At 42.4% G+C, this 11,946-nt stretch overlaps 1 protein-coding gene across 1 annotated transcript; it reads right to left on the bottom strand.

Annotated features, from left to right (window-relative positions):
- Positions 1-7,987: 7,987 nt before the first annotated feature.
- On the bottom strand, positions 7,988-8,983 carry LOC307051180 (olfactory receptor 10H1-like; the record flags this gene model as incomplete). Its single annotated transcript, XM_079701523.1, has 1 exon — positions 7,988-8,983. The coding sequence occupies one exon, from the start codon at positions 8,981-8,983 to the stop codon at positions 7,988-7,990; it is 996 nt and encodes a 331-aa protein (XP_079557649.1).
- Positions 8,984-11,946: the final 2,963 nt, after the last annotated feature.

Raw genomic sequence — 11,946 nt, forward strand, 5'->3', positions numbered from 1 at the left:
GACTGTTTTTCATACTATGTGTTTTAACACAGGTCTGATTGTCCTTTAGTACCTTTCTGTAACTTGGGGCTTTTTTACACATCATTTTGGAGTGATATTCATGTTCGTTTTTATAGTCCAAGGTTTCTCAGCCTTGGCAGTGTTGACATTTGGGGCTGGATCATCCTTTGCAGTGGGGGTTGTCTGAGCATTGCTGGACGTTTAACAGCATCCTTGGTCTCTACCCACTAGATGCCAGTAGCCTCCCCACCCCAGCCATGGCAAAAATGTCTCCAGACATTGCCAAATGTCCCCTCTTTGGCAACATCACCTCTAGGTGAGAACCACTGCTACAGAAACACCTCATTTTTATAAAATCAGTTTAATAAATCAATTTTATAAATATATTCAGTATACATTTCACTTCCAGTTTTTTTCCATTGTTAGGAGTACATATCCTTGTATGGCTTCTACTACAAACAGGCACTATCTGATTCAAATACAAACAAGTAGTGAGATGATCATGTTGTAAAAAAAATGATTCTTAAATTTAAGAAAAATTGCCAAGCTAAACTCCCAAGTGGCTGTGCTAATTTACACTCTGAGCCCTTGTGTGTCAGAAGATCTGTTCCCCCACACTCTCACTAATGCTTGACAGTATGAAACTTAATTTTGCTGATATGGTTGTCAAGTGGCCAAGTGGTTTCCCACTGTCACTCTAAACTGCATTTCCCTAAATACTAATGGGGTTGAAAAATCTCCATTGGTTTTTCTTTTTTCTATTTTTTATTTTAAAAAATTTTAAATTTTATATTGGAGTACATTTGATTTACAATGTTGTGTAAGTTCCAGGTGCATAGCAAAGTGATTTAGTTATATACATACATATATCTATTCTTTTTCAGATTCTTTCCCCATATAGGTTATTATAGAGAATTGGGTAGAGATCCCTGTGCTATACAGTAAGCCACTGTTGATTATTTTATATATAGTAGTGTGTATATGTTAATCCCAAACTCCTAATTTATTCCTGCCCCCTCCTTTCCCCTTTGGTAGCCATAAATTTATTCTCTAAGTCTGTGAGTCTGTTTCTATTTATAAATAAGTTCATTTGTATCATTTTTTTTTAGATTCCACACATAAGTGATATCATATGATATTTGTCTTTCTCTGTCTCTTTCCTCACTCAGTATTACAATCTCTAGTTACAGCCATGTTGCTGAAAATATCATTATATCATTCTTTTTTTATGACTGAGTAGTATTCCATTGTATATATGTACCACATTTTCTTTATCCATTCACCTGTCATTGGACATGTAGGTTGTTTCCACGTCTTGGCTATTGTGAATAGTGCTGCAGTGAACACTGGGGTGCATGTATCTTATTGAATTATGGTTTTCTCTGGATATATGCCTAGGAGTGGGATTGCAGGACCATATAGTAGCTCTAGTTTTAGTTTTTTAAGGAACCTCCATACTGTTCTCCATACTGGCTATATCAATTTACATTTCAACCATCAGTGTAAGAGGGTTCCTTTTTCCCCACACCTTCTCCAGCATTTACTGTTTGTAGGATTTTTAAAAACATCTTTATTGCAGTATAATTGCTTTACATTGTTGTGTTAGTTGCTGCTGTATAACAAAGTGAATCACCTATACGTATACATATATCCCCATATCCCCTACCTCTTGTGTCTCCCTCCCACCCTCCCTATCCCACCCCTCTAGGTGGTCACAAAACACCAAGCTGATCTCCCTGTGCTATGCGGCTGCTTCCCACTAGCTATGTATTTTATGTTTGGTAGTGTATATATGTCAATGTCACTCTCTCACTTTGTCTCAGCTTACCCTTCCCCCTCCCCGTGGCCACAAGTTCATTCTCTACATCTGTGTCTTTATTTCTGTCCTGGCCCTAGGTTCTTCAGAACGCTGCCCTTTTTTTTTTAGATTCCATATATATGTGTTAGCATAATTTGTTTTTCTCTTTCTGACTTACTTCACTCTGTATGACAGTCTCTAGGTCCATCCACCTCACTACATATAACTCAATTTTGTTTCATTTTATGACTGTGTAATATTCCATTGTATATATGTTCCATATCTTCTTTATCCATTCATCTGTCAATAGACACTTAGGTTGCTTCCATGTCCTGCCTATTGTAAGTAGTGTGCAATGAACATTGTGGTACATGACTCTTTTTGAATTATGGTTTTCTCAGGGTATATGCCCAGTAGTGTGACTGCTGGATCATATGGTAGTTCTATTTTTAGTTCCTTAAGGAACCTCCATACTGTTCTCCATAGTGGCTGTATCAATTTACATTGTTTGTAGGTTGTTTGATGATGGCCATTCTGACTGGTGTGAGGTGATACCTTATTGTAGTTTTGATTAGCATTTCTCTAATAATTAGTGATATTGAGCATCTTTTCATGTGCTTTTTGGCCATCTGTATGTCTTATTTGGAGAAATGTCTATTTAGATCTTCTGCCCATTTTTTGATTGGGTTGTTTGTTTTTTTACTATTGAGCTGCATGAGCTGTTTGTATATTTTGGAGATTAATCCCTTGTCAATCACATCATTTGCAAATGTTTTCTCCCATTCTGAGAGTTGTCTTTTACTTTTGTTTATGGTTTCCTTTGCTGTGCAAAAGATTTTAAGTTTAATTAGTTGCAATTTATTTATTTTTGTTTTTATTTTCATTACTCTAGGAGGTGGATTATAAAAGATCTTGCTGACCTACTCACAACAACAATACAGCATGCTGAAGTGTCTCCTTACACTCAGCCAATGCCCCTCTGCTTCCCACCTATTTGAGGCAGGTTTTCTGTCATTTCATTTTGGGTCCTGGACTGCGTCATTGAGTATGGACCTCTGTACTGGCACCTGTGTGCACACAGCTGGGATCTATTGACCTTCTTCCTTATTTGGGTCAGGGTAGCTGAGTCAGGAGCAAGGAATTCCAAAGATGGTGTGAACACAGAAAAGGAAACCATCAACAAGACGAAAAGACAACCCTCAGAATGGGAGAAAATATTTGTAAACAAAGCAATTGACAAAGGATTAATCTCCAAAATATACAAGCAGGTCTTGCAGCTCAATATCAAAAACACGAAAAACCCAATCCAAAAATGAGCAGAAGACCTAAATAGACACTTCTCCAAAGAAGATATACAGATTGCCAACAAACACATGAAAGGATGCTCAACATCATTAATCATTAGAGAAATGCAAATCAGAACTACAATGATATATCACCTCACACCAGTCAGAATGGCCATCATCAAAAAATCTACAAACAATAAATTCTGGAGAGCGTGTGGAGAAAATGGAACCCTCTTGCACTGCTGGAGGGAATGTAAATTGATACAGCCACTGTGGAGAACAGTGTGGAGGTTCCTTAAAAACCTAAAAATAGAACTACCATATGACCCAGCAATCCCACTACTTGGCATATACCCTGAGAAAACCATAATTCAGAAAGAGTCATGTACCAGAATGTTCATTGCAGCTCTATTTACAATAACCAGGACATGGAAGCAACCTAAGTGTCCATCGACAGATGAATGGATAAAGAAGATGTGGCACATATATACAATGGAATATTAGCCACAAAAAGGAAGGAAACTGAGTTATTTGTAGTGAGGTGGATGGACCTAGAGACTGTCATACAGAGTGAAGTAAGTCAGAAAGAGATAAACAAATACCATATGCTAACACATATATATGGAATCTAAAAAAAGAAAAAAAAATGGTCAGAAAAGCCTAGGGGCAAAATGGAAATAAAGATGCAGACCTACTAGAGAATGGACTTGAGATACGGGGAGGGGGAAGGGTAAGCTGGGACAAAGTGAGAGAGTGTCATGGACATGTATACACTACCAAACGTAAAATAGATAGCTAGTGGGAAGGAGCCACATAGCACAGGGAGATCAGCTCGGTGCTTTGTGACCGCCTAGAGGGGCGGAATAGGGAGTGTGGGAGGGAGGGAGACGCAAGAGGGAAGAGATATGGGGACGTATGTATATGTATAACTGATTAACTTTGTTATAAAGCAGAAACAAACATACCATTGTAAAGCAATTATACTCCAATCAAGATGTTAAAAAAAATAAAAAACAGATGAATGGATAAAGAAGATGTGGCACATATATACAATGGAATATTACTCAGCCATAAAAAGAAATGAAATTGAGTTATTTGTAGTGAGGTGGATGGACCTAGAGTCTGTCATACAGAGTGAAGTAGGTCAGAAAGAGAAAAACAAATACCGTATGCGAACACATATATATGGAAGCTAAGAAAAAAAAAAAAAAAGGTCATGAAAAACATAGGGGCAAAACGGGAATAAAGACCCAGACCTACTAGAGAATGGACTTGAGGATATGGGGAGGGGGAAGGGTAAACTGGGACAAAGTGAGAGAGTGGCATGGACATATATACACTACTAAACGTAAAATAGATAGCTAATGGGAAGCAGCCGCATAGCACAGGGAGATCAGCTCGGTGTTTGTGACCACCTAGAGGTGTGGGATAGGGAGGGTGGGAGGGAGGGAGACGTAAAAGGGAAGAGATATGGGGACATATGTATTTGTATAACTGATTCACTTTGTTATAAAGCAGAAACTAACACACCATTGTAAAGCAATTATACTCCAATAAAGATGTTAAAAAAATATAAATGGATAAACACCAAAACTTCAGTGTAAACACAACTCTTGGGGTGATGACCCTCCACATCACAGGAGGAGAGACAGAACCACCCCCCTACCCACTAGTGTTGGCCAGGACACCCCCCCTACTCAGGGCCCTGTCCTCCCCTCCCCTCCATTATTCAGCTTCCATTTTCTGAGGTTCGCCCACCCCCTGCGTTCCTAGCTGTTTGCCATTCCTTGCTAATGGTTCCCACTGTGCCACATGCTTTGGTATCCCCAAGGTGGGGTCAGAGCCCGGAGAGGTTATTAAAGGGCCTGGAGCACAGAGAAAGGCTGCTGATGGAGAGATCTCCAGACTTTAGGGGACCGCCCCCCGTTCCAGTGCTAATGGAGCCACCGTGGGCTTCCATGCTAATTGCTCAAGGCAAAGTCCAGCCTGAGTGATGCAACCTGCTGCCTTCTCTTCTCTTTTTCTGCCCTTCCCCAATGTTGACCTTGACAGCCTTGCTTGTGGATGAAAGCCCAGTCCCCTCCTCAACGATGTTTTTCTTCTCCTCCACTGTCTAACCTCGCCCCACCCCGCCTAAGCTGTCTCTGTCCAGGAGCCAGAGGGATCTGTCAAAGAGGAAAACCTGAAAAATGACCTATCCGCTTATACACTTAGGACACAGTATAAACTCTCCTGTGGTCAGATCCATGCTTCATCTTCAACATTACATCCCAGCCCGCCCCAGCTCTCCAGTCTTTCTAACTTCTGGCTGTTCCTGCAATAAACCAAGCACATTCAGACCTCAGGGGCTTTGCACATACTGCTGCTGCTTCCTGGAACACCCTTCCCCTGGCATATCCTACACATTCTTAGGTCTGACCTTAAATGTCACCTCCTTAGGAAACCTTTCCCTGATTTTCCCATACTGAGTCACCACTCCTATTATAAGCCCTCATAGTAACGTCTTTCTTTTCCTCATAGCTTTTGTCACAATTTATCATGTATATTAATTAGTGTGATTATCTGTTTAATAGCCACATCTTCCTTTCTCAACTGCAAACACTGAGATCAGGGTCATATCTAAATATTTCAACATTGGATCCCCTGTAGCATCTTAAAAAGTGCCTGGGGCTTCCCTGGTGGCGCAGTGGTTGAGAGTCCGCCTGCCGATACAGGGGACGTGGGTTCGTGCCCCGGTCCGGGAAGATCCCACGTGCCGCGGAGTGGCTGGGCCTGTGAGCCATGGCTGCTGAGCCTGTGTGCCCGGAGCCTGTGCTCCACAACGGGAGAGACCACAACAGTGAGAGGCCCGTGTACCGCAAAAAAAAAAAAAAAAAAAAAAAAAAAAGGTGCCTGGCACATAGTAGATGCTCAATAAATGTTTGTTAATAAATACAGCAGGGTTTATCATCCTTGGCACTGTTGACATTTGGGTTTGGCACATTCTTTGTGGTGGAGTCTCTTCTGTGCATTGTAGGATGTTGAGCAGCATCCCTGACCTTGATCCCCTAGATATTATAGCACATCTCCCCCTCCTTCAGTTGTAACAAGCAAAAATGTCTCCAGAAACTTCCAAGTGTCTTCTGGAGACACCAGTGAGAGCCACTGGAGTACGGGAATGAGGGAAGACCTAGCTGATGCATCCCAAGCTGCAGAGTCACACCCCTTTTGGTGGTCTTTAACATCTGGTCCATATCTTGGTGAGAGCCCTGACATTTCTCTGTGTGTCTGTCCACCAAGTACCATGGAAACTCTTCAAAGACAGGGACTAGCAACAGACCCATCTCTGTACTCCCAAAACTACCACAGGATTTGTGGCCTCATGTAATTGTTAAATAGAGGTTATTACTGCTCAACTTATAGAGAAAGACTAAACTCAGCTTTAGGATAGATGACATATAGTTAACTCTTCAACTTAAGTATGAATACTCATATTTTCTTTTTCTAAACGTTATTTACTGCTAGTGCATTTCAATTATATTTTGTTTTTCCATACACCAGCATCACCATAAACTAGTGTCCATTAAGTGTTATAAATTGCTATTTTAAAATAAGTGCATAAAGTCATATTCCAAAACAATTTAAATTTGTCAGTGAAACTTTCTTAAACATTGAGATTTGATTGACAAATAACATTGTGTAAGTTTATGGTATACACCCTGCTGATTTGATACATTTATATATTGTAATATGATTACCACTGCAGTGTTAGCTAGCACTTCTATCATGTCACATAATTATCATATCTTTTTTTGTGGTGGAAACAACTAAGATCTAGTGTGTTAGCAACTTTGAAGTTTATAATAAATTACTATTGTCTATAATCATGCTGTAGATTAGACCCCCAGATCTTGCTTATCTTCTGGTTGATCTGCTGGTTGCAAAGTTGTGCCCTTAAACAACATCTCCCCAATTACCCTACCCCTCAGCCCCTGGTAATCAACACTCTACTCTCTGTTTTTATGAGTTTACTTTTTTTTAGATTCATTTACAAGGGATACTGTACCATATTTATCATTCTCTTGAATACACATGCTTTCAACAAATTCAAAGTACTATGATGTGTGATCAACTTTAAATCCTCCCCTCATGTCCATGGGAGATCATTACACATTGTGATAAGGAATAAACTTAATCCTGGGCTCTGCCCTCATCATTGTGGTTCAACAAACAGTTCCCCCCTGGCCTATGTGCAATATCACCCTCTAATGGAGAAAGTGATTTCTCATGGTGGAACTTTTATCCGTAACCTAACTGGAGAGACTTCTCTGTCTCTCTTCAGCTGCTCAAGATTCATACTTGGAACATGGTGGTTTCCCTGACCTTTTCTGAGTCTGCTTATTACTGTCTCTAACAGCTATTGCACAGATCTGTGCAATGCTGAAATTTAGGGCACCTTGCTCTCCTCCGCTGTAATCTGGCTTAGTCTTTTATAGCCTCACAAAATTTGTGTTGTAGCTACCTGTTGCTGCCTAAAGGAGGATTGAGGCATGACCTATTCAATTTCTCTTTGTAGTGTGGGTTTATGATGATGGGAGTAATTAGACCACCCTAGTTTCTGGCAGGAGAAGAACAGATTCCAGGTTTAACGATACCTGACAAAGGGTCTTGCAGCATATAGGAATCAATGAATCTGACTTTCTGTGTGTTATCATCTCATACATCTTTCCACCCTGGATACATGCATGATGTTATTTAACCATTTTTCAATCATTTGGATGTTTCCTACAAGGGTCCTTGTAAAGCATCAGACAAATATAGGCTATTACATGCTTACAGGGTGCCATATCTAATGGTAGCATCTAATAACCCAGGTTAGCTATTTCCAAGGAATTCCTCCCAGATAATCACAGTTTTTTTCTGGCTAGTGCTTATTGAGGATGGTCTTCTTCATAGCTTTCTTCAGTTCCTTGTTCCTGAGGCTGAAGATGATGGGGCTGAGGAAGGGAGTGAAGACTGTGTAGGTGGTGCCCATCAGAGTGTCTACTTCCAGAGACTGGGGACCCTTGGGCTTGAGATAGATGACAGAGGCAAAGCCATAATGCACGACCACCATGGTGAGGTGGGATGCACACGTGGAGAAGGCCTTGTGCCAGCCCTCGGCTGAGGGGATCCTCAAGATGGTGGCCACGATGAAGGCATAAGAGAGGAGGATGAGAAGACAGCAACCCAGCAGGGCAGTGAAACACACCAGGCCCACGCCCATGGCCAGAGTGAAGACGTTTTCTCCACAGGCCAACTTCAGAAGAGGCTTTACATGGCAAACAAAATGATGGATCTCATTAGACCCACAGAAAGTGAGTTGGAAAATGGCAGATGTCACCACCAACCCAATTATGGAGCCTCCAGCCCAGGACCAGACCACCAGGCAGGCACAGCCATGGGGACTCATGAGCACATTGTAGCGCAGGGGGTTGCAGATGGCCACGTAGCGGTCATAGCCCATGACGGTGAGCAGGAAGGAGTGGGTGAAGCCAAACGTGAAGGAGAAGAACATCTGGCTGGCACAGGCCATGAGGACGATGGTGTGGTGGGTGGAGAGCAGGTCGGCCAGCATGCGTGGGGTGATGGCAAAGGTGTAGAGGACCTCGGAGATGGAGCGGGCGCACAGGAAGAGGTACATGGGCATGTGGAGGCTGGGCTCCCTCCAGATGGTGGCCATGATGAGCAGGTTCCCCAGCAGCATGAACAGGTACATCAGCAGGAAGAGCAAAAAGAACATCAGCTGAAGGTGGGGGAAGGTGGAGAAGCCGCTGAGGATGAATTCAGTCACTGCTGAGAGGTTGGCTCCCTGCATGGAGGCTGTGCCTGAAGTGAGATGTGACATGCAGAGATCAGCTACTGTATGGAGGAAGGTCATCCGCTTCCATCATTCCTGGCCCTGCCCAAGGGGCTGCTCCTGATAAATGACAGGTGGCTTTGGTTGAGTTCCTACTCTGTGATTTACCTTTCATCAATGTATTGTGGGAGGTGCTGTTTTTATCACTCTGTTTTGAGTATCTTGAGAATACCCATTGAGAATATTGGGGTGCAGAGAGTCTAAGCAACTTTCTTATGGCAAAGCTGTTGAAATGGCAGAGCCAACACCTGAACGCATGGCTGGCTGTCCCCAAAGACTCTTCCTTTCTATCCCTCTAGGTTGTTTCCAAAAATGAAAATGTTCCTTCATCAGAGCTTCCAGTCATTGCTGCTCGCCCTCCTGCTCCCTTCTGATAAATCCTGTTCTTCCCAGAGCTTCCGATACCACAAGACATGCCTACCCTATGGTGTCTCTAACTTAACATGGATCAATCAGATTCTTCCTCTGGAGTTATTCATGCAAGGCATCCGAAGCAGGAAACTGTAGAAATAATGTTTTGGTTGTTTTCCAGATCTCATGCAGCCCATCTGTATGTTCTGAGGCAATGCAACATAGCCATCTGACAAAGGGGTATGGGAGTCAGCTGATTGATTTTGAATTCCTGCTCTGCCCACTGTGTAAACTTGAGCAATTTCTTCACCTCTCTATACCTCCATTTCTCTCTACCTGTCTCAAAGAATGGTTGTGAGAACTAAATGAGTTATTCTTGGACTGTGATCTGGAAAACAATAGGTGCTATCTATGATAATTAAATCAATACATTAAGTGAGCAAATGTACATAGTCTGTGCTCAGTAAATAATGTCAATTTAATGAGATTTCAATGTCTCTTTATAAATAAATAACTTACCTATTTTAATGTGATCTTTTTTGTTAGGCAACATAAAGTTTAAAAGGCAGTTAACCACTAATTTACTTTCCATCGCTATGGATTGTCCTGCTCTGGATAACTCAGCTAAATGGAATCTACACTATGAGACCTATGGGGTGTGGCTTCTTTCACTCAGCATGATGTTTTCAAGGATCATCCATATTGTAGCATGTATGAAGAACTTCATTTTTTTTTTTTTTTGCGGTACGCGGGCCTCTCACTGTTGCAGCCTCTCCCGTTGCAGAGCACAGGCTCCAGACGCGCAGGCTCAGCGGCCATGGCTCAAAGGCCCATCCACTCCACAGCATGTGGGATCTTCCTGGACCGGGGCATGAACCCGTGTCCCCTGCATTGGCAGGCGGACTCTCAACCACTGCGCCACCAGGGAAACCCAAGAACTTCATTTTTATGGCCAAACAATATCCCTTAATGGATAGACTAAATATTTTTTACGCATTCATCCATTGCTGGACATTTAGGTTATTTCTGTTTTTTCACTCATGTGATAGTGCTGCTATAAACATTCATGTAGGAGTTTAAAGCATATCAGTGGTTGACAGCAAGATCCTTTTTGACCCACCTCCTAGAGAAATGGAAATAAAAACAAAAATAAACAAATGGGACCTAATGAAACTTAAAAGTTTTTGCACAGTAAGGGAAACCATAAACAAGACAAAAAGACAACCCTCAGATTTGGAGAAAATATTTGCAAATGAAACAACTGACAAAGGATTAATCTCCAAAATACATAAGCAGGTCATGCAGCTCAATAACAAAATAACCCAATCCAAAAATGGGCAGAATACCTAAATAGACATTTCTCCAAAGAAGATATACGGATTGCCAACAAACACATGAAAGGATGCTCAACATCACTAATCATTAGAGAAATGCAAATCAAAACTACAATAAGGTATCACCTCACACCGGTCAGAATGGCCATCATCCAAAAATCTAGAAGCAATAAATGCTGGAGAGGGTGTGTAGAAAAGGAAACCCTCTTGCACTGTTGGTGGGAATGTAAATTGATACAGCCACTATGGAGAGCAGTATGGAGGTTACTTAAAAAACTAAAAATAGAACTATCACATGACCCAGCAATCCCACTACTGGGCATTTACCCCAAGAAAACCATTACTGAAAAAGAATCATGTGGAGAGGAGCCAAGATGGCAGAGTATAAGGACGTGCTCTCACTCCCTCTTGCGAGAACACCAGAATCACAGCTAGCTGCTGGAGAGTCATCAACAGGACGACACTGGAACTCACCAAAAAAGATACACCACACCCAAAGACAAAGGAGAAGCCACAATGAGACGGTAGGAGGGGAGGAATCACAGTAAAATCAAATCCGTTAATTGCTGAGTGGGTGACTCACAGACTGGAGAACACTTATACCACAGAGTCCACCCACTGGAGAGAAGGTTCTGAGCCCCATGTCAGGCTTCCCAACCTGGGGGTCCAGCAACGGGAGGAGGAATTCCTAGAAAATCAAACTTTGAAGCCTAGTGTGAATTGATTGCAGGACTTTGACAGGACTGGGGGAAACAGAGACTCCACTCTTGGAGGGCACACACAAAGTAGTGTGTGCATCAGGAACAAGGGGAAGGAGCAGTGACCCCAGGGGAGACTGAACCAGACCTACCTGCTAGTGTTGGAAGGTCTCCTGCAGAGGCGGGGGGTGGCTGTTGCTCACCTTGGGGACAGGGACACTGGCAGCAGAAGTTCTGGGAAGTAATCCTTGGTGTGAGCCCTCCCAGAGTCTGTCATTAGCCCCACCAAAGATCCCAGGTAGGCTCCAGTGTTGGGTTGTCTCAGGCCAAACAACCAACAGAGAGGGAACACAGCCCCACCCATCAACAGTCAAGCAGATTAAAGTTTTACTGAGCTCTGCCCACCAGAGCAACAGTCAGTTCTACCCACCACCAGTCCCTCCCATGAGGAAACTTACACAAGCCTCTTAGATAGACTCATCCACCAGAGGGAAGACAACAGAAGCAAGAAGAACTACAATCCTGCAGCCTGTGGAACAAAAACCACATTCACAGAAAGATAGACAAGATGAAAAGGCAGAGGGCTATGTACCAGACGAAG

This window comes from Hyperoodon ampullatus, assembly GCF_949752795.1.
Source record: "Hyperoodon ampullatus genome assembly, chromosome: 4".
Lineage (NCBI taxonomy): Eukaryota > Metazoa > Chordata > Mammalia > Artiodactyla > Ziphiidae > Hyperoodon > Hyperoodon ampullatus.